This window comes from Jaculus jaculus, chromosome 17 (assembly GCF_020740685.1).
Source record: "Jaculus jaculus isolate mJacJac1 chromosome 17, mJacJac1.mat.Y.cur, whole genome shotgun sequence".
Lineage (NCBI taxonomy): Eukaryota > Metazoa > Chordata > Mammalia > Rodentia > Dipodidae > Jaculus > Jaculus jaculus.
Genome location: NC_059118.1, coordinates 15,204,891 through 15,226,482, shown reverse-complemented (window position 1 = coordinate 15,226,482; position 21,592 = coordinate 15,204,891). Strand labels below are relative to the sequence as shown.

At 41.7% G+C, this 21,592-nt stretch overlaps 1 protein-coding gene across 9 annotated transcripts in view; it reads left to right on the top strand.

Moving 5' to 3' along the window:
- The window catches only part of Lrrfip2 (LRR binding FLII interacting protein 2), a 122,303-nt gene that overhangs the window by 22,145 nt on the left and 78,566 nt on the right, over positions 1–21,592 (top strand). For all 9 annotated transcript variants that reach the window (XM_045136667.1, XM_045136663.1, XM_045136665.1 and 6 more), the window contains exon 3: positions 3,967–4,110. In XM_045136667.1, the coding sequence (XP_044992602.1) occupies positions 4,021–4,110 (90 nt within the window). In that variant the 5' untranslated portion in view covers positions 3,967–4,020. The remainder of the gene's footprint in view (positions 1–3,966; positions 4,111–21,592) is intronic.

Here is a 21,592-nt window from a genome sequence, read left to right as displayed (position 1 = left end):
GCTTGGCTTTTACATTGCTGCTGAGGATTCAAACCCAGGCTCTCACATTTGTGTGGCAAACTGAACCATCTTGTGTCTTTCTTTCTTTATTTAATTTTATTTATTTGAGAGAGAGAGGCTGGGGGAAAGGGTTGAAGGGAGAATGGGTGTGCCAGGGCCTCTAGCTGCTGCAAACAAACTCCAGATGTATGTGCTACCTTGTGCATCATCTGGTTTACGTGGGTCCTGGGGAATCGAACATGGGTCCTTTGGCTTTTCAGGCGAGCACCTTAACCGCTAAACCATCCCTCCAGCCCCTCCCTATTTATTTAAAAATATTTTACTCATTTATATATTTATTTCCGAGAGAAAGAAGCAGATAGAAAGAGAATGGGCATGCCAGGGCCTCTAGCCCCTGCAAACAAACTCCAGACACATGCGTCACCTTGTGCATCAGGTTTATGTAGTACTAGAGAATTGAACCTGGGTCCTTAGTCTTCACAGGCAAGTACCTTAACCTCTAAGCCATCTCTCCAGCCCTTATTCCCTTATTTTAAAAAATATTTATTTGTATGTATATCGTGTGAGTGCATGTGCCAGGGCATCTTGCCATTGCAAACAAATGCCAGATGCTTGTGCCACTGTTTTGAATGTTTTTTTTTTTTATTTATTTGACAGTGACAGACAGAGAAAGACAGATAGAGAGAGAATGGGTGTGCCAGGGCTTCCAGCCACTGCAAACAAACTCCAGATGCATGTGCCACCGTGTACATCTGGCTTACATGGGTCTTGAGGAATCAAGCCTCAAACTGGGGTCCTTAGGCTTCACAGGCAAGTGCTGAACCACTAAGCCATCTCTCCAGCCCTACTTGTGCCACTTTTTTTTTTTGGCATCTGGCTTATGCAGGTGGCTTGGGTATTGAACCTGGGCTGGCAGGTTTTGCAATCGAGCAACTTTAACTGCTGAGCCATCTTCTCAGCTTCATCCCCTATTTTGCTTTCTTTTTAAAAAATATTTTATTTTTAGTTATTTATTTATTTGACACAGAAAGAGGGAGAAAGAGAGTGAGAATGGGCGTGCCAGGGCCTCCAGCTACTGCATACGAACTTCAGATGCAGGCGCCCCCATGTACATCTGGCTAACATGGGTCCTGGGGAATTGAATCTGGGTCTTTTGGCTTTGCAGGCAAATGCTTTAACTGCTAGGCCATCCCTTAAGCCCTGTATTTGCTTTCTTTATATAAATGACTTTCACAGTAAAATGATTAGTCAAAAGCAGTGGAATATTTTCCAGATCATTCCATGTCTCAACAAAAATTTTCAGTATGGCTAGTATTATCACACAGTTCATGTGAAGAAAAAAATCTGAGGTTATACTGTTTACCCAAAGGAGTAGAATTGTTGCCAGTACAGTTATTCATTCATATAACCCCAGGTATTCAGGATGGGTAGTATGATGAGGACCCCTGTTGTTGGAGGGGGGGTTGGGGGAAGAGAGGGAGAGGAAGAGAAAGAGAGGAAAGGCTGAGTAGTGCAGGCTGGCCTATCTTGCTTAGCATGAGATGCTAGATTCAATCCCCAGCACCATAAACAAACACAGTATAACATTGTAAATAAAGATTAGGATTAACCTTTTGTCAGTTTCATTACTTACACATATAAAGAGATAATTGATTAGATACTTTAAATATTTATGAGGTGCTTTCTAGTGTGCTAAATGCTTAAATTTATTGTAGGTCATATGAACCTTTATTGAGAAAGGTTGGAAATTTCTGAGAACGCTTCACTGTACTTCTCAAGAACTGTCCTACTTGGGACTGGCATGGATCAGCTGGAGAATTGAACCTGGGCTGGCAAGCTTTGCAGGCATGCGCCTTAACCACCTCTCCAGCTCTCACTTACAGTTTTAATATAGCTAGTTCTTTCAGTGCAAACTAACTGGGGAATTTTTTTGTGATGCATTATAAAGAAACATCTCTAATTTCTTTTGTTAAAACTAGAAAAATTTTGTCAACTAAATGAGATACATTTCTCAGTGTCTAGAGGAAAGGAAATTTATGCAGTTTATGGTACATTTTGTTATGGGAAGGAGAGTGTGTGTGTCTGTGTGTAATTGAACTCAGGGCCTGACTCATGATTAAGTACACACTCTGCAGCTGGACTACACTTCTGTCTTGGTGTTCTCTCTCTCTTTGTAGCCTAGGTTGACTGGAATTCACTATGCAGTCTTAGGGTGGTTTTGAACTCAACAGTGATCCTCCTACCTCTGCCTCCCAAGTGTTGGGGTTAAAGGCATGCACCACCATCCCTATTTTGGGGGTATCTTTAAAATACCATGTTTTCATCTCCTTGTTGTTTAATCCTGGAAGTTTCCTTTGTTGTCTCTCTTTTCTGGAAATGGGTCTTTGTTTGTTTTTTCTAGGTAGGGTCTCACTGTAGCTCAGGCTGACCTGGAATTCTCAGTGTGGCCTCAAACTCATGGTGATCCTCCTACCTCTGCTTCCCAAGTGCTGGGATTAAGGGTTTGTTTTTTTTGTGTGTGTTTTTTTAAAAAAATTATTTGTTCATTTCTTATTTATTTGAGAGTGACAGACAGGGAGAGAAAGGCAGATAGATAGAGAGAGAATGGGCATGCCAGGGCCTCCAGCCATTGCAAACGAACTCCAGATATGTGCGCCCCCTTGTGCATCTGGCTAACGTGGGTCCCAAGGAATCGAGCCTCGAACCGGTGTCCTTAGGCTTCACAGGCAAACGCTTAACTGCTAAGCTATTTCTCCAGCCCCAAGGGTCTGTTTTTTGCTTTTGGTTTTTTAAGGTAGGGTTTCACTCTAGCCCAGGCTGACCTGGAATTCACTATGCAGTCTCAGGGTGGCCTCAACTCACAGTGATCCTCCTATCTCTGTCTCCCAAGTGCTGGGGTTAAAGGTGTGTACCACCATGCCCTAGAGTCATATTCTTTTAAAAAAATGTGTATGTATATTTGAGAGAAAGAGGCAGCCGGGGAGGGGGGGGGAAGGGAGGGAGGGAGGAAGAGAAAGAGAAAGAAAGAATGGGTGTGCCAGGGCCTCTAGCCACTGCAAATGAACTCCAGATGCATGTGCCACCTTTTGCATGTGGCTTATATAGGTACTAGAGAATTGAACCTGGGTCCTTAGGGTTCCCAGGCAATTGTTAATTGCTAAGCTATCTTTCCAGCCCCAGAGTTAATAATCTTCATCATTCATCTACTTTAAGTTTGTTTATCCTTCTGTTTTCAGTACCTGTAGTACTTGACAATACCAGGCATTCAAGAGTTTATTACGTAGACAGTGCTGACTATTATTAACTGTAGAATAATAAACCTTCACTTGATCTTTTGTGTGGCTGTGATTTAATTAGAATTGTTTACCCTTCAGACTAATTAATAAAAAAAGTTACTTTGTATAACTTTAAAGCTTAATATTACAATCTTTTGAATATTCTTCCAAAACCTTTGGCTAAATACTTTCCTGCAAGGTCTTTTATTCTGAAATGAAAATTAATTTTAGAAAAAATATATTTTTATTTTGTTTATTTATTTTTGGTTTTTTGAGGTAGGGTTTCATTCTAATCCAGCTGACCTGGAATTCACTATGTAGTCTCAGGGTGGCTTTGAATTCATGGTGATCCTCCTACCTCTGCCTCCTGAGTGCTGGGATGAAAGATGTGTACCACCATGCCTGGCTGTTTTATTTTTAAACTGTTAAGGATAATTATTTCTGACTGCAGTTTTCTGAGATTAAGATAACATTCTTATATGTTGTAGCTAGCATTAATGAAGTTAGGAAGTTGGCAGTTAATATAAATTTAAGTTTTCTAAAGTCATTGGAAAATTTGATAGTGGGAAAAGTATTTGGTCACTGAGTTTTCTAAGGTTAAATAGAATTGCTCCGTTAAATTTGAGTGCTTTAAACAAAACAACTCCTCAGAGAGAAACATTTTAAATTATTTTGTTTCTGTTTATTTCAGGGCTGACTATAGAGTGTGAAATCACTTTCAGAGAGAGACTATTAAGAACACAGGATGGGGACTCCAGGCTCTGGAAGGAAAAGAACACCTGTGAAAGATCGGTTTTCTGCAGAAGATGAAGCTTTGAGTAACATCGCCAGAGAGGTGTGTGTGGTAAACGCGCGCCCAGCGCTGAGGTGCAGATGAGTGCGCTGCACAGATCGGGTGGCAACCACAGATGCTCCCCGGCTGCCTTCCCCATGCTCACTGTGAACTCGAGGTTGTGGCAGCCATCTCACATGCTCTTAGAACAGCCTTGCTACATAGTCAGCTCATCGGAAACTAATTTTTCATTACAGTTTTTTGGGTTACTTGAGTTCTTGCTATTGTCCCAGTGAATTGGAATTTATAATTAATTACTCTTCAGAATTTAAACAGGGTAATTAGAATTTGGGAGGTATTTGTAGCTCATTGGGCCCTGTAGTTCCCAGAGGTACTGTATGAATACTGACAGAGCAGTCCTTATTTGGGGTTCATTCAGAATCTTAAGTTGCTTGTTGAAACATTGCAGTGGAATTTTTTATGTTTAAATCTTGTAGATAGTAACAGCTTCTGGGCATTTTTTTTTTTTTTCCAGTTTGTTGACAACTCAGAGGAGGGGGTTGTGGGAAGGAATGTCACTTATTGAACTCCTGGCAACATTTCCTTTGTATGTTGGATATTTAAGAGCTCACAGCTGGGATTTCTTAGCAAAGTGCCAACTTGTTTCTGACTTACTTTGTAGCTGCGGGCTTTGTTATTCTTGGTAAATAACTCCCTTAGGGTTCTTGTAGTTTCCTTTTGACATATTATACTATCTTCTTTTGATTCAGCTCTTGGTATATTTCTCCTCTTGAAAGCTGGAGAGCTTTTGAATCAAGTCTTTTTTGTTGTTGTTGTTTGTTTTGTTTTGTTTTGTTTTGTTTTTTTTCAAGGTATGGTCTCTCTCTGATCCAGGCTGACCTGGAATTAACTATGTAGTCTCAGTCTCAGGGTGGCCTGGAACTCATGGCTGTCCTCCCACCTCAGCCTCCCAAGTGCTGGCCAAGCCAAGTTTTATAGAAGCATATTTGAAGGAGTTATTTAAAAACTGAGTGGGGATATTAAAGTGAAAAATTATCTCAAAACTTACTACTTTTAAAAAAAGTTATTTTTAGGGCTGGAGAGATGGCTTAATGGTTAAGGTGCTTGCCTACACAGCCTGAGGACCTAGGTTCAGTTCCGCAGTACCCACATAAGCCAGATGCACCAGGTGGCATATGCACCTGGACTTTGTTTGCAGTGGTCAGATTCCCTGGTATGCCCGTTCTCTTTTTCTCTGTCTGCCTCTCTTAAATAAATAAATAATAAAAAGTTTCCCAGTACCCACATAAAGCTAGATGCAAAGTGACACATGAGTTTGTTTGCAGTGGCTAAGAGGCCCTGGTGTGCCCATTCTCTACCTCTGCCTCCTCTCAAATAATAAATAAAATATTTAAAAGGAACTTTTAAAAAAAAGGTATTTTAAATTATAAAAATAAAAGGTATCTAAAATAGAAAAGTAGATATCCTTTATAATGATCTTAAGTAATTTCATGAATGAAGCATTTTGTAAGCCACATAATTAGCATTAAACATTGAAATTACCAAATTATTAATTTTCAGAACTGACAGCATTCACCTGTGATTTTGTAAGGAGGAAAATGCCAGCATTTTGTGACTTCTTTTGTACTGTCAGTAAGGATTTGACCTTTTTTGATATGGCGTTTGATTTACTGAGTTTACCATGTGACAAGTTATTCTAAACATTTTTTTTTTCCTTCCTCAAGGTAGGATCTCACTCCAGTCTAGCCTGACTTGGAATTTATTCCATTGTTGCAGAGTTCCAGGCTGGCCTTGAACTCACAGCGATCCTCCTACCTTTGCCTCCCACGTTCTGGGATTGAAGGCATGTACTGTCAGGCCCAGTTACCTAAGCACTGAGGTAGAGATAGAGAGGGAGAGGTATGTGTATGTGTGTAGTGCTGGAAATTGAACTCAGGGCCTTGCACATGATAAACAAATTCCCAACCATTTATTTATTGTTCAATCCTGCCCAAGTTCTCAGGACAGGGGCAAAACAGCAAGCCTATCACACAAACTTCTAGCCCAGACCAGGCAAAGCTCTTTCTCAACTTCATAAGCCAAACCTCACAGTTCTTAGTTCTTAACTGCATTCAGCTCTTTCAACTCTGAGCAGAATAGTCCATCAAGCTGTACTTAACACCACTGCCAGGTGTCTCGTAGGCCAAGGTTTCAAATCCTTCCACATTCCTCTTGAAAATTAGCTCCAAAAGGCCAAGAGCCATGCAGTCAGGTTCACATTGCTGGCAGAAACCACCTGATCAAGAAGAATTTGTGGGGGAAAAAAAGGTTTATTTTGGTTTACAGACTTGAGGGGAAGCTCCATGATGGCAGGGGGAAATGATGACATGAGTAGAGGGTGGACATCACTTCCTGGCCAACATCGGACGGACAACAGCAACAGGAGAGTGTGCCCAACCCTTTATTCTAAGCGTTTTACACGCATTAACTTATTAACCCTTGTAAAAATTTGAGATTGGCTTTATTGTCATCTTAATTTTATAGAAGAAGAAAACATTACATTACACAGAAACGTTAAGTAATTCCCTAGGTTATTTAAGTAGCAAATAGCAGTGGTTGGAATCAGCCAAAGTCCATGCATTTAACACTGTTACTCTGTTTAAACAGCCTTCTCTGACAGCTGTGTAGTAGCTTGTTTTGAGATAATTTCCATGACTTTGAAAGTATTTTCATACCCTGATTCTAACAGAGTCTTGAACTAGGTAGAATAGGTGTTGTTATAGCTTTGTTTACAGTTGAGAAAAGAAGCAAAGCTAAGCGATAATTGCCTAAAAGATAGCAGGCTTATCCATCTGTTTAAAGCCTTCTTTTTTTGTTTGGTTTTTCAAGGTAGGGTCTCACTCTAGTCAAGGCTGACCTGGAATTCATTATGTAGTCTTAGGGTGGCCTTGAACTCACAGCAATCCTTCTACCTCTGCCTCCCGACCCGAGTGCTGGGATTAAGGTGTGTGCCACCACGCCTGGCTAAAGCCATTTTTTTTTAAATTTTAAAAACATTTATTTGCAAGGAGGGAGGGAGAGAGAGAATGAGTATGAGCATGCCAGGGCCTTCTGATACTGCAGATGAACTCCAGACACATGTGCCACTTTGTACATCTGGCTTTATGTGCATACTGGGGTATTGAACTCAGGCTGGCAGGCTTTACAAGTAAGCACCTTTAATTGCTGAGCAATCCCTCCAGACCTTGAAGCCATTGTTTATTCTGCCATTCTGCTTCCAGAAGAGGTGGGCTCAGGACATCAATAAGCATGGCCTTATGATTTTGTTAAGTGATTTCTCAGGATTTTAGTTCCTTGCCTATAAAATGAGAATAATGTCATCTTCCTGTTCCACAGGGTTGTTGTGATGATTAGAGGTGATAATGCAGTACTGTGAGGCTTTCAATAGACTACAGATTATTAAAACATAGAAATAGAGGGCTGGAGAGATGGCTTAGCGGTTAAGGTGCTTGCTTGCAAAGCCGAAGGACCCAGGTTTGACTCTCCAGGACCCACCTAAGCCAGATGAACAAGGGGGCGTGCACATTTGAAGTTCACTTATGGTGGCTAGAGGCCTTGAAACCCCCATTCTCTCTCTCTACCTGCCTATTTCTGTATTTCTTTCTCTCAAACAAATAAATAAAATTATTTAAAACATAGAAATAGAAAGCTAGAAGACTGGTAGAAAAATAAAATAGATCCCTTTTGTAAAGGGAAATTAAAAGATGTACATTGTCACTCACAACTGGTCATCAGAATCTCCAGGGAGTTTCATTTCACACTTGCCAAATCTAAGTCCTAGCTGAGCTCAGAAAACTATAAGTTCCTTCTCTTTCCTTTCTTCCTCTACCTCCCAACTGATGATACTGGTAGGCAGTCCAATTTGGGAACCATGAATAAAAACATGCAGATGACCGTGTCCTAAGTGGTCAGTGTTTTATACTTGCAAGCATGAGATTATTTTACTATGAAGTAACTGAGTTTAATATAGATATTATATTAGAAGTTACACTAAAAAGTCATTATAAACCAATCTAAAAAGCCAGTATTTGTCATTCTTATTTATGTCTTCAGAGTCTGAATATGCATAATGTTGACTTTAATGGTAAACTCAGAAAAGGTAACTTTTTTCTCCCTAATTTTTTTGTTAGTTTTTCTGCAAACGAACTCCAGATGCATATCTTGTGCATCTGGCTTATGTAGGTCCTGGGGAATTGAGCCTCGAACCAGGATCCATAGGCATCCCAGGGAAGCGCTTAACTGCTAAGCCATTTCTCCAGCCCAGGGTCAACTTTTTTGAAACAGTATTTTTATTTATTTGCAAACAGAGACAGAGAGAGGGAGGGAGGGAGGGAGGGAGGGAGGGAGGGAGGGAGGGAGGGAGGGAGGGAATGAGAATGAATATGGGTGCTTCATAACTCCTAGCTACTGCAAATGAACTCCAGGTGCATGTGCTATTTAGAGTATCTGGCTTTATGTGAGCATTGGGGAATTGAACCTGGGTCGTTAGGCTCTGCTGGCAAGTGCTTTAACCATTGAGCTATCTCTCCAGTCCCAGAAAGGGACAACTTTTACCTGAGTGTGAAAGGGCTGCTTTTACTGCTAAGATTCAAGAGTCTAGGGGATGGAGAAATGGCCTAGTGGTTAAGGTGCTTGCCTACATAGCCAAGAGACCCAGGTTTGATTCCCCAGGACTCAACATAAGCCAGATGCACAAGGTGGTACATGCTGGAGTTCATTTGCAGAGGCTGGAGGCCCTGGTGTGCCTATTCTCTCTCTCTCTCGCTCTCTCTAAGTAAATAAAAAATATTTAAAAAAAGATTCTAGACTTGTATCCTCAATGTCTAAATATGTGATGTTGTAGTTTTAAAACATTAGAAGATATACGTGTGGCTGTTGTCTTGGTGCTCTCATATGCTCATTGTGACTCTCTCTCTTACTGTTTTCAGTTATTCATACTCTCTGGGTCAGTCAGTGTTTCCATTGCTGTGACTAATACTCCAGAGAAATACTTTAAAGGAGGGAAGATTGATTTTGGCTCATGGTTGCTGAAGTTCTGGCCCATGAGCTCTATTGCTTTTACTTGACCTGTAGTAAGGCAGATGTGGAAGGAGGGTGTGGCCAGGGAAGCTGTTCATTTACCTTTTGGCATCCAGGAAGTGGGGTGTGAGGTAAGAAGGAGCTGAAGACAAGGGTTACCTTTCCTGGGCACACTCCCAATTAGATCTCACCTGCTCTCTGCCCTGTCCCAATAATGCTTCATATTATCTATTGACGAGCTCAGAGCCCTCAGGATCCAACATGCTGTCCATCCACTCTGTGCCTGACATTCATAGAATGTGATCTTTGTTTTCTCTAGTGGGACCATCACTTCCACCAAAAAATAATAAAACAGGGCTGGAGAGATGGCTTAGTGGTTAAAGCAGTTGGCTTTGAAGCCTTGTTTAATTTATCTTTCTGTACTTCATGTTGGGTTTTTTAAAAATGTTATTTATTTGAGAGAACAAGAGAGGGAAAGAGGAAGACACAGAGAAAAAGAGAGAGAGAGAGAATGGGTGTGCCAAGGCCTCCAAAGCACTGCAAACAAACTCCAGACGCATTTGCTGCCTTGTGCACATCTGGTTTACGTCTCAGGGAATCAAACCAAGGTCCTTTGGCTTTGCAGGCAAACACCTTAACCACTAAGCCATCTCTTCATCCCTCATGTTGGGTTTTGACGTGGACAGGAAATGCCACAAATAAATACAAGATAGCCTCCTTTGTTCCTGTCTAGTATCTTTTCAGGTTTCCATGCTTCTCAGTTGGACAAAAAGCATGCAACCACAGAGGAATAGAACAAATAGAAACAAAAGACAGATATAGTCCACAAAATGGATAATGTGCTAAAATTGGAGCTAAGTGAATTTAAAAAATTGTCTGTGGCCAGATGTGGTGGAGCCTGGGAAGCTGATGTATGAGGAGCACCTTGAGTAGAAGGTCAGCTTTAGCTACAGAGCAAGCTCAGAGTAAGTAAGTGAGATCCTGCCTCTAAAAAATCAAACAAAAAAACTGTGGGTAAAATACACATAAAAGTTACCATCTTTTTTTTTTTTTTTTTTTTTCCGAGGTAGGGTCTTGCTCTAGCCCAGGCAGACCTGGAATTCACTGTGTAGACTCAGGGTGGCCTTGAACTCATGACAGTCCTCCTACCTCTGACTCCCACATGCGGGGATTAAAGGTGTGTACCACCACGCCCAGCTGGTTGCCATCTTTTTTGCATGCATGGGTGTGGGCATGTGCAGGCACACGGATGTTGTGTTCCTCAAGGACTCTGTGCACCTTACTCCTCAAGACGCTGAACCCAGGGCTCACGTGATTCAGCTCATAGTTACCCAGCAAGCTCTGGACACCTGTCTGTCCCCAGTTGCTAGGATTGCCAGTATGCATACCACACCTGGCATTTACCTGGGTTCTTTGGGTCTGAACTCAAAGTCTTCATGCTTGCACTGCAGTTGCTTTACTGACTGAACCATATTTCCAGTAAAACTTTGCCATCTTAACCATTGGGTGTACATAGAGTTCAGTGACGTTAAGCACATTTACATTGTGGGCAGCCATCACCACCTTCTGAGTCTAGAATTCCTTTTTATCTTGAAAAACCTGTATGCTTTAAAAAAATATGTTGTATGGCAGCTCTTAGTGAAGGCAGATTTAGAAGAGCTGTGCGTCAATGAGAGGCATGGTGTTGTTTTTTGGGGGGAGTTTAGACTTTTGCACAGAAGCAGTCATCAGCAGGTTCATTAGGAAGGTCAACTTGAAGGCCTGAAAATTACCTGAAAGCACCTATGAAGTGTATCAAGTTGGGGACACTTAGGCAGCTAGCTTGTCTGTCTGAAGGAAAAAGATGAGGTAGAGTGAAAGAAAGTCTTGCTGTTTACCACAACTACTGTGGTAAGTATTATTTATGGACAGTGTTCCTATGAGAAGAATTGAAACTTCTGGAAGGGTTTGCATATAGTCTTAAGGTGTTTCTAAGCCTGTACTGTTACTGTGTTTCTTGTTCAGAGGTGAAATTGTAAAGAAAATGTTTTATACACATTGTTTTAAGTGGAAGTAATCAGGATGTTGCTTACTTATGGATCTGAGTTTCCCTCTGGCTTTAAAATTTGTGTCAAGATCCAGATACAAAGAAAATTAATATTCACTTGCACAGTTCTCTTAAATCTGAAGAGTGAATATCAGATACAGATACTGATCATTTTTATAGGAACTGAAATTTAACAGGTAGTATCCAGAGAGTTTTATGTTATCAGAGCTTGCATGTAGACATATTTGGTTGTGTTTCTACCTGTGATCATAAGGACAGGAGGCACTGGGGTTATTTAACCTTAGTGGCTGCTGACATGTTCAGATTTTCTTTCTTAAATATGTAATCCACTTAAATTGCAATTAAATTGTGGCACTTACTGTATTTACAGTGTTGTGCAATCATCACCACCTTTGATTTCCAAATCATTGTCCCACATAGAAACTTAATCATTAAGCAATAATTCCTGTTTATCCCCTTTCAACCCCTAGTTACCCTTAGTCTAGTTTTTGTTTCTATGAACATGTATGTTTCATATAAGTGAAATTTTGCACTGTTTTCAATATGGCTTTTGTCACTTAGCATAATGAGCTCCAGACTCATTCATTTGTATCACATATTAGAACTTTATTCCTTTTTAAATTTTTTTTGTTTTGTTTTATTTTTATTTATTTGAGAGTGACAGAGAGGAGGAGGCAGAGAGAGAGAGAGAGAATGGGCTCACCAGGGCTTCCAGCCACTGTAAACCAACTGCCCCTTGTGCCTCTGGCTAACGTGGGCCCTGAGGAATCGAGCTTCAAACTGGGGTCCTTAGGCTTCATAGGCAAGTGCTTAACCACTAAGCCCTATCTCCAGCCCTTTTAACATAACTTTTTTAGTGTCTGTTAATATTCCATTTTGAGTATATATCTTACTTTTTCTGTCTTTTTTAGTGGTTTTCGAGGTAGGGTCTCACTCTAGCCCAGGCTGTCCTGGGTTTCACTCTGTAGTCTCAAAATGGCCTTGAACTCATGACAATCCTCCTACCTCTGTCTCCTGAGTGCTGGGATTAAAGGTGTGTGCCACCATGCTGGGCTGTATTTTACTTTTTGTTGTATGTTCATTTGTTGATTCATACTTACTGGATTGTAGTGTTTTGCCTAAGGAGGTAATAGCTGTTCCAGGCACCTAGGAGATTAAAAACTTGACAAAGACAAAAATTTTGGGTTTTTTTTAAATGCAAAGAATTACCACAATCAGCAGTAATTATGAATGCTAATACCAGCTTTTATTTTAAGATATTGTTTCTTTTAACATCACTCATTCAGCACACAGTTATTGGCATCAATTCTGCACAGGTACTGTGTGCTACATTTGGAGATGTGGGGTGGACAAGACTAATATGGACACTTCTTCATGGAAGTTAGACTCTGGAGGGGAAATAAACACTAAAGTAATTACACAATGGACTGACTTCCTCAGACACACTTAATATGGTAATTCCTTTTTGTCTTGAAAACTGGTTATGTCACATTCACTGTCATTCTTAGAAGTGAGGAAATAGACAATGTATTTATTTATAACTCTATTAGGTGCTTTGAGAGAACAGTAAATAGTTTTGTTCGAGTATACCACAGGGGATGTGACATGTTTGAGGGCTTTGGGAAGGCTTCCTTGAAGGAAGTGCCCTTTTACCTGAGTTTTGAAGGATTAGGGCAACTCCCTAAGGGAGAGTCTTGTTACGTGGAGAAGTGCTTTCCAGTCTGAGGCTGAAGGATAACAGCAGAAGCTAACATCTGTACACACTGCACTATGTACCTCAAGTGAACCCATTCCTCCAAACCGTCCTAAGAGGTGCTGTACTTAATATTCCACCAATATGAAGACAGGGAGAGGTCACATAACTTGCCCACGATCACCATGCTAGGAAGGGTTGGAGTTGACATTTCCAGTATGTTCCTGTACTAGATTAACTCAGGTGCTCCAGAGACCTCACTGTGACATCTGAGACAGCAAGGAGGGAGAGAAGAGACGAATTAGGCAACTGAAGTGAGTGGTTCACAACCAGGGACTTCTGTTCCTTGGGGGATGTTTGGCAACTACAGAGACACTTGTCTGTCACAATGAAAAGGGTGGTGCAGGAGAGGTGTGAGCTGGCAGTCATGGGTAGAGGCTGAGGATGTTGATAAATGACCCAGTGCATAGCCCAGCTCCTACAGCGAAGCTGTCCAAATGGCAGAAGGGTTGTTACTGGGAAGCCTGATGAAAAGACTCTCTTGGATCGTAGTTAGGACTTTGCTCTGTGTTCTAAAAGCCATAAGGAATATTGAAGGTTTTGTGCAGGGTTATATATGATATGATCAGATAGGTGCTTTAAGAATGACTTCCTGCAGTTTGGACCTTTATCAAAGAGGGGCATCAGTGGGCACAGGGAGGCATGAACTGTAGAGCGATGGCAGTGGTGGAGGGTGGCGTGGGGGAGCAGAGAGATGAGGGAGTAGTCGGGGCTCTGAATGGCTGTGGCTGGTGGCAGGAAGAGTCACTGTGTGTTCACATCAGCATGGACGCAGGGAGCCCCAGAATGAGGTGGGAAGACCGTAAGTGTATGTGGCTACGTTACATTGAAGGTGTGTGTGTGAGACAGCTGTATGTGGAAAGGTGTGGTCTGTTGGTAAGTATTTGCTACTTGTCAGCATGTCAAAGGACTTGACCTCCTGAGTGCAGATGCTTTAGTAAAAAGGTTAAAGATGTATACAATCTGAAGAGAAACCAGAGTATGTGGCTGCCATCTTCTGGGAAGAAAGCATAGAGCTTAAAGATGGTCTCTCCTGTGTTAGTCACCTTTTTCATTATCTTACGTATTTGGTTCAGACTGTTCTGTTCAAAATGGATTTATCTGAAAAAAAATCCATAATGAGTCAGAAGCGCACTTTAAAGCTTTTTTATTTTATTCTGTTTCTTTGCAAGCAGAAAGAGGAAGAGATTAGCCATGCCAGGGCCTCTAACCACACCACTATGTGCATCTGGCTTTACATGGGTACTGGGGAATTGAACCCAGTTTTGTTTTTTTTTTTTTTGCAGGCAAGTGCCTTAACCTGTGAGCCATCTCTCCAGCCTGGAAGCACTTTTATATATGATTTAAAATTGTTTTTGGTGTTGATACACAAACAATCGTGAACGATTATAAAATAGTTATTTTTTAGTTAAGAGAAGTGAATGTCCATTTCTAGCCAGTTTAAAATAAAAATTCTTCTTTAGGCAAATCTTTTCAAAGAGCAAATCCAAGATGGTGTTAGGGTATCTCTTCCTCACTCAGTCCCTACCCAGCCTGGCCCTCATCACTAGTGTGATTGAAACTTACACTGTCATCTTTTGGTATTCGGTGTTTTTGTTGTTGTTGTTTTTTGTTTGAGAGAAAAATTCAGATCCCATAATATCATTAAAATGTGAAGACATTGCTGGCAGCACCTCTCTCCACTCTGCTCCCTAGAGTGTTCTTACTGATGTTTGATTTACATCTTCCCTTTGGTTACATTGTATCATTATAGATCCAAAGTTTTGCTTTTCTTGTGCTGTTTAATTAGCTTGTGTTCAAACCTTGATAATAAAGTTCTTAACCTGAGACCTCTTCCCTCATTCTGAAACATAGTTTTTGCTGTCAAAAGGTCTGTGGGTAGAGAAGATATAATTGCTGGCATTAGGAAAAGATGAGTTAAATTTCCAAGATTTTAGCTATGTTTATAGTCAGAAAAATTTAAATTTATATCAAGTACTAAATCATCTTTTAAGAAGTGGTTAAATTAATTCATTGCAAGATGTAATAAAGAAAAGTGGTACCTCAGATGTTGTATTGTGGGGAAGTTGCTAGAAAATGGAGTAATAATTGTATTTGTTAATTTGGAAACCATAGCAACCCAATAAATATTATGCCTCTTAGTTTGCCTTTCAGTGTTCTTTTGGCCCCAGTGCCATGGAAGAGTAAACAAAATAAAACACAGTAAACCCTCATCCTAACCACCTGAGGCATTTTTCTTGAATGTTTCACTTTTTCTCTTGTCCTGGCTGGCCTCAAATTTGTGATCCTCCTGCCTTAAGCTCACAAGTGTTAGGATTCTAGGCCTGTGTCACACACCCAGTGAGTGACTGACTGCCTGGCATTGTGGCAAATATCTATTATTTCAGCAACCAGGAGGACCAACAGTTCCAGGTCAGTCTGAGTTACATAGCAAGATCCTGTCTCAAAATAAATCAAAACATGGGCTATTGAGATGGCTTAGCAGTTAAGACACTTGCCTGCAAAGCCAAAGGACCTAGGTTTGATTCCCCAGGAACCATGTAAGCCAGATGCACAAGGAGCGCATATGTTTGGAGTTTGTTTGCATTGGTTGGAGGCCCTGGTGTACTCATTCTCTCCTTCCCTCCCCCTCCCCCTCCCCCTTTCTGTCTCTCAAATAAAAATTTTAAAAAACAAAGTATATGAAAAGCAGGGGCTGGCAGTGTAGCGCAGTAGTAGAATGCTGACCTTCTGTGCACAAGGACCTGGGTCCTGGCTCTAGCTGGAAGGTTCTTTTGTGAGGTTTTTACTGACCCCAGAGCTTGCTGGGTTTTCCTTTTTTTTTTTTTAAACCCTGAGCTCTAGTGATCCTTGGGTCTCTGCTCCCCTGTGGGACTGTTATTACAGACACGTACTTCTACACCCAGCTATTTATATGGATCCTGGGGATTGACGCTGAATGGTTTTTCAGGCCTACTCAGCCCTCATTGCTAACACAGGAAGTGCCCTTAACCAATAAGCCATCTTTCCAACCCAGAATTCTGTTCTTTTAAAGGCATTTGGGTATATGTTCTCACATACTTTTTTTTTTTTTGAAAATCCTAAATAGAGAAAGGTTTAAACATTCCTGAGTTTTTACTCACCATTTACAAATGCCATACATTTTGTCACAGTTTTTTCAGATTTTTTTTTTTTTTAAAGAGAGGTGAGAAGAGAGAAAGAAGACATTAAAAACCAAGTGTAAGGTTCTTTTTTTCATTCCTCAGACCTGTTCACGCCTTACCCCTTCCCCACTATAGGAGGCCACTGTTTTAAAATCAGAAAGTAGTTTTCCTGCCTGTGTTTTAACTTAAAAATTCTTGCCAGGTGTGATGACTCACACTTTTAGTCTCAGCAATTAGGACATAGGAGGATTGCTGTGAGTTTGAGGCCAGCCTGGGACGATATAATGAATTCCAGGTTAGCCTGGGCTAGAGCAAGACCCTGCTTTAAACCCCCACCCCCGGATAAACTCTAGTATATTTTCCATAAAACAATTATGATTTTATTTTGGTTTTAACATTTAATATTTTTTAAGGCGAGAACGAGAATGGCCATGCCAGGGACTCCTACCATTGCACACAAACTCCAGATGTCATCCTATGCATCTGGCTTTACTTGGGTACTTGGGAATCAAGCCCAGGCCATCAGGCTTTTTTAGCAAGCCATCTTTCCGGCCCTTTGTTTTGATTTATTGAGACAGAGTCTCATTCTGTAGCGCAGGCTGGCCTTAATTCATGGTAACCCTTCCACCTCAGCCTCCTTGGACTTTTGTGTATTGAACTGCAAGTACACTAAATGCGTAGGGTACAAAACAGCCAGAACCACGAGGGAAACTGCTTGAACTGTAGCTTGTGGCTGGAGAGGAGTGGGCAATGGGAGGCAGGAATGCTGGAAAGGAAGTTGGTGCCAACCAGGAAAGACTTTGTTTGCTGAGGAGCTTGAATTTGACTTTGAAAGGCTTGGGGAACCACTGGAGGTTGTATCCCAAGTCAGACCTGACCACAGTATAGTTATGGTTGACTGGTGGGAGCAGTGCACTGAGAAGGAAAGCAGCCGCGCTCATCTTGGTGAGAGAGAAGAGCCGAAGGATGGTGGTGACCTGGCAAGGAAGACAGAGTCTGGGCAGAAGAATGGCAAAATGATGGGTAGGACTGGATGGGATCTGGGTAGTTGGGACTTAAAGGCTGATTTGTGGGAGAAGGGTAGAAAAAATGGAACAAGCTTATGGTTCTTTATTTCATCTTCCAGGTAGTTACGGAGGATATAAAGAAGAGGAAGACGTTTAAAACAGGGAAGATTACAAATTTGGGATTTTTTGAGTTTGAAGTTCTTGTGGGACAGCGTCTGTCACTTTTTAAAAAAAATATTATTTATTTATTTGAGAGCAAAAGAGGGAGAGAGAGAGAGAGAGCATGAGCGAGCATGGGTTTGCCAGGGCCTCCAGCCATTGCAAACGAACTCCAGACGCGTGCGCCCCTTGTGCGTCTGGTTTTTGTGGGTTCTCGAGAATTGAGCCAGGATCCTTTGGCTTTGCAGACAAACACCTTAAATGCTAAGCCATGTCTCCAGACCCAGCCTCACTTTTTAATAGCCACTTAGGTCAAGATGGTTGGAGAAAAGTCTGGCCTGATGTAAAGATTTGCAGACCATCAGTAGCCTCCTAGGAGAGAAGATGAATGAGAAGAACAGGAGATAAGGTGGGAAGCTTTGCTGTTTTGACAGTCTAGTCGTGTACCCAGGAAGGGTTCTGAAGGAGGAAAGCCAGAGAATCAAGAGGAAAACCAGAGGTGCCAGGAGATGAGAGTTTTAAGTAGGAGTGACTGTTTAGTGATGTCAAGCATCCAGAAAAGAGAAGTGAGATAAGAATGTAAAAATTCCATTGGGTTTGGCAGTTAGAGGTCATTAGTGACCTTTGCTTGAGTAGTTTCAGTTCAGTGATTTGGGCAGAAGCCAGATTCCAATCACTGGGACACAGTGAGACACGAGGAGGGAGGCAGGAGAAAACTGGCTGTACAGAGAAGCCAGTGCAGCACTGAACCAGAGCAGGCTTTCGTCATTTATTTTATACAGATTGGGAGATCTTGCACCTTTAGCTAGGAGAAGGAACCAACAGAGAAGCTGAAGACTGAGGAGAAACAAATAGTTGGGAAAGGTCCTGGGCTGGGGATTCACATGGCAGTGTGGAGGGGGTGCTTTAAGATTGTGTGGCTTAGAGCAGCCCTGACCCAAAACAGGAGGGATGGTTCTTCACTGGAACCCCAGTAAAAGGTAGCTAGCTGGACTGGGAAGTGCATCCCAGGAGGGTGTGAGGGAAGGCCTCCTTCAGGCCTTAAGTCCTTCTGTCATGCAAGCAAGTGGTACAGGAGAAAAACCCTTAGAAGTATGAGAAGCAGGAAAATGAGAAAGTACAGGACTGATGAGATTTTGTAGAACTTTGCATTGACAATGAAGACTATTTCCATTAAAATTCTTAGAAAGTCTCTCCTCTTCCAGTCTATTTAAAACAGGTCACACATTTCCTTTTCTTTTTAAATTTTGTTTATTTTTATTTATTTATTTGAAAGTGACAGGCAGAGAGAGAAAGAAGTGTATATGTGTGTGTGTTGTGTGTGTGTGTGTATATATATGCAGCCGGTCATCAGATGATTTCAAAAATATAAACGGGCTGGAGAGATGGCTTAGTGATTACAGTGCTTGCCTGCGAAGCCAAAGGACCCAGGTTTGATTCCCCTGTACCTATGTCAAGCCAGGTGCACAAGGGGACACATACATCTGGAATTTGCAGCAGCTGGAGGCCCTGGCACCTCCATTCTCTCTCTCTGCATGTTTCTCAAATAAATAAAAAATAAATATATTTAAAAACATAAACATACCTTTATTTTCCTACCAGATGGTAGCCCCAAGTGAAAATGAATGTATGGGCCTGGAGAGATGGCTTGGTAGTTAAGACGCTTGCCTGCAAATCAAAAGGACCCAGGTTTGATTCTCCAGGTCCCATGTAAACCAGATGCACATGGTGGAACATGCATCTGGAGTTCATCTGCAGTGACTAGAGGCCCTGGTGGGCCCATTCTCTGTCTCTCTCTCTCTCTCTCTCTGTCTGTCTCTAGTAAATAAGTAACTAAAATAAAATAAATCCTTAAAGTAAGTGAGACCCTACCTTGAAAAAAATGAATGTATAAATTTTCTTTTTCATCTTTTTTAAAAAATATGTATTTTATTTATTTGAGAGAGAAAGAGGCAGAGGGAGAGGGAGAGAATGGGTGCACCAGGGCCTCCAGCCACTGCAGAGAAACTCTAGATGCATATGCCCCCTTGTGCATCTGGCTTACGTGGGTCCTGGAGAATCGAACCAGGATCCTTTGGCTTTGTAGGCAAATGCCTTAACTGCTATGCCATCTTTCCAGCCCCCCTTTTTATTTTTTCTTTGAAGCAGGATCTCACTCTTGCTGAGACAGACCTGGAACTCACTTTGTAGCTCAGAACATCTGAGTACTAGGTAGATCTGTGGATTTTATCTGAAGTAAATGGTGAGCACTGCTCAGCAGATCAAGAAGACCCCCTTCTTCTTCATGGATCCAGTGGGCAGAGAGACTTATAGTAGGATTGCTGGACCTAAGATGAGTTTCTGATTGGAATGCCACTGAGACTGCTGCACATTTGACCTGTCCCCTTGTGTTTACATAATTGAAGCACTTACAAAACCCAAATGTAGAATGCAGAAAGCACTTTGGAGTATGGGACACCATAGGTATATCAAGGCTGGTGCTATTTTACTTTGAGAAGTTTTACCTTGCTTGTTTTTTGGTGTTTCAGGAAATGGTAACTGGTCAGTATGTAGTGTCACAAGGAAGGGAGGAGAGTGGCATGGAGAAACTGCCGAGGTCAGGGTGGTCAGGGTGGTATGGCTGCAGAGTGAAGCTGAAATTAGAATCACTAGAACCAGGACACGTTGAAGTGCTCTAGGGGCAGGTGGTAAGAGCGTCTTGGGAAAGCAGTGGATGGGGGATATGTTGGAAGGAAAGTAGGGATGGACTCTAGCGATATTGGCGAGGAAAACTCAGTGAGGAGGCAGTTGGCTCCGAGGCTTTGGGTTTGAGTGGGGATGATGCAGATTCCACTTATGCAGATTGGAAATTAGAGAAACAAAGCCATACCGCTGGAGGAAGGTGAAGTTGACGCCATTTGTTCTAGGACTGCCACTGACAAGAGATTCATTACCTGTTAGAAATGGATGCTTGAAGGCTGGAGAGATGGCTTAGCGGTTAAGGCACTTGCCTGCAAAGCCTAAGATCCCAGGTTCAATTTTCCAGGTCCCACATAAGCCAGCTGCACATGGAGCACATGTGTCTGGAGTTCATTTGCAGTGACTAGAGGTCCTGGCATGCACGCACTCTCTGTCAAATAAATAAATATAAATTTAAAAAAAAGAAATGGAAGCTTGATTGTGGCAGAGAAGCCTGATTTGTGATGCTGGATTTAATCCTCTCATTGTCTGATAGTTGAGCCTGGAACAAACAGATGATTGAGAACCAGAACACTGCAGTTCCATAGGAAAGAGCATCTGGGATAATTTGAAAACCCTTGATAATTCACCCAAAGCACACTTCTGCCTTTATTCTGAGTCTCAGGGTGGCCTCGAACTCTCAGCAATTCTCCTACCTCTGCCTCCCAAGTGCTGGGATTAAAGGTGTGCGCCACCACACCCAGCTCTTTGGCCATTTGTTTATCTTCTCTGATGAAATGTCTGTTCAAATTCTTTGCCCATTCTGAAATTAATTTTTTCTCTTCTAGTCCATCTCTACTTCTGTTTCTGGAAATCCCAAAAGATCATAAAAACACAGTTCAGATGAAAGAGAGAGAAAAAAATCCCTAAGCTGGGCATAGTGGCACATGCCTTTCATCCTAGCACCCAGGAGGTAGAGGTAGGAGGATTGCCATAAGTTTGAGGCCACCCTGAGACTACATAGTGAATTCCAGGTCAGTCTGAGCTAAAGTGAGAATACCTCAAAAAACCAACCAACCAAACAAACAAAACCCTAATGTGGAATTCCTCAGTCTATAGCACGTTTAGATCTCATCTTTTCCTAGAAAATAATCAGTGATTGTTATTTGATTGCTAAATACCAGCTGAGTCAGAAGTGAATAAGCTATAAATTCAGAAGTTGCGTTGACTAAGGTTTATGATTTTTTTCTTTTTCTTTTGTTTTTCAAGGCAGGGTCTCACTGTAACCCAGGCTGACCTGGAATTCCTTATGTAGTCTCAGGGTAGCCTCAAAGTCATAATGTTCCTTCCTCCTCTGCCTCCCAAGTGCTGGGATGAAAGACATGTGCCACCAAGCCCAACTCCAAATCTTTTCCTGGTAAGATACATATGACGTAGAATTTACCATTTTAACTGTGACATCATGTCCTTTTCATGGATATCAAGGCCAGTTTCTCTCTGAGCAGTTGCATTGTAAGGAATGGTACCCTTCCTTTGGCTCTTACATTCTTTCTGCCACCTCTTCACATGGCATGGGCATGTAGTATTTATTCTATAAGAGGAAGAATGGGTAAATCATCAGAGAAGGAAACATTTTAGCAGAATAAGAGAGAATGACAAGCACTTCGTGCCCAGCAAATAGTCCATGAAGAGAGGTTAT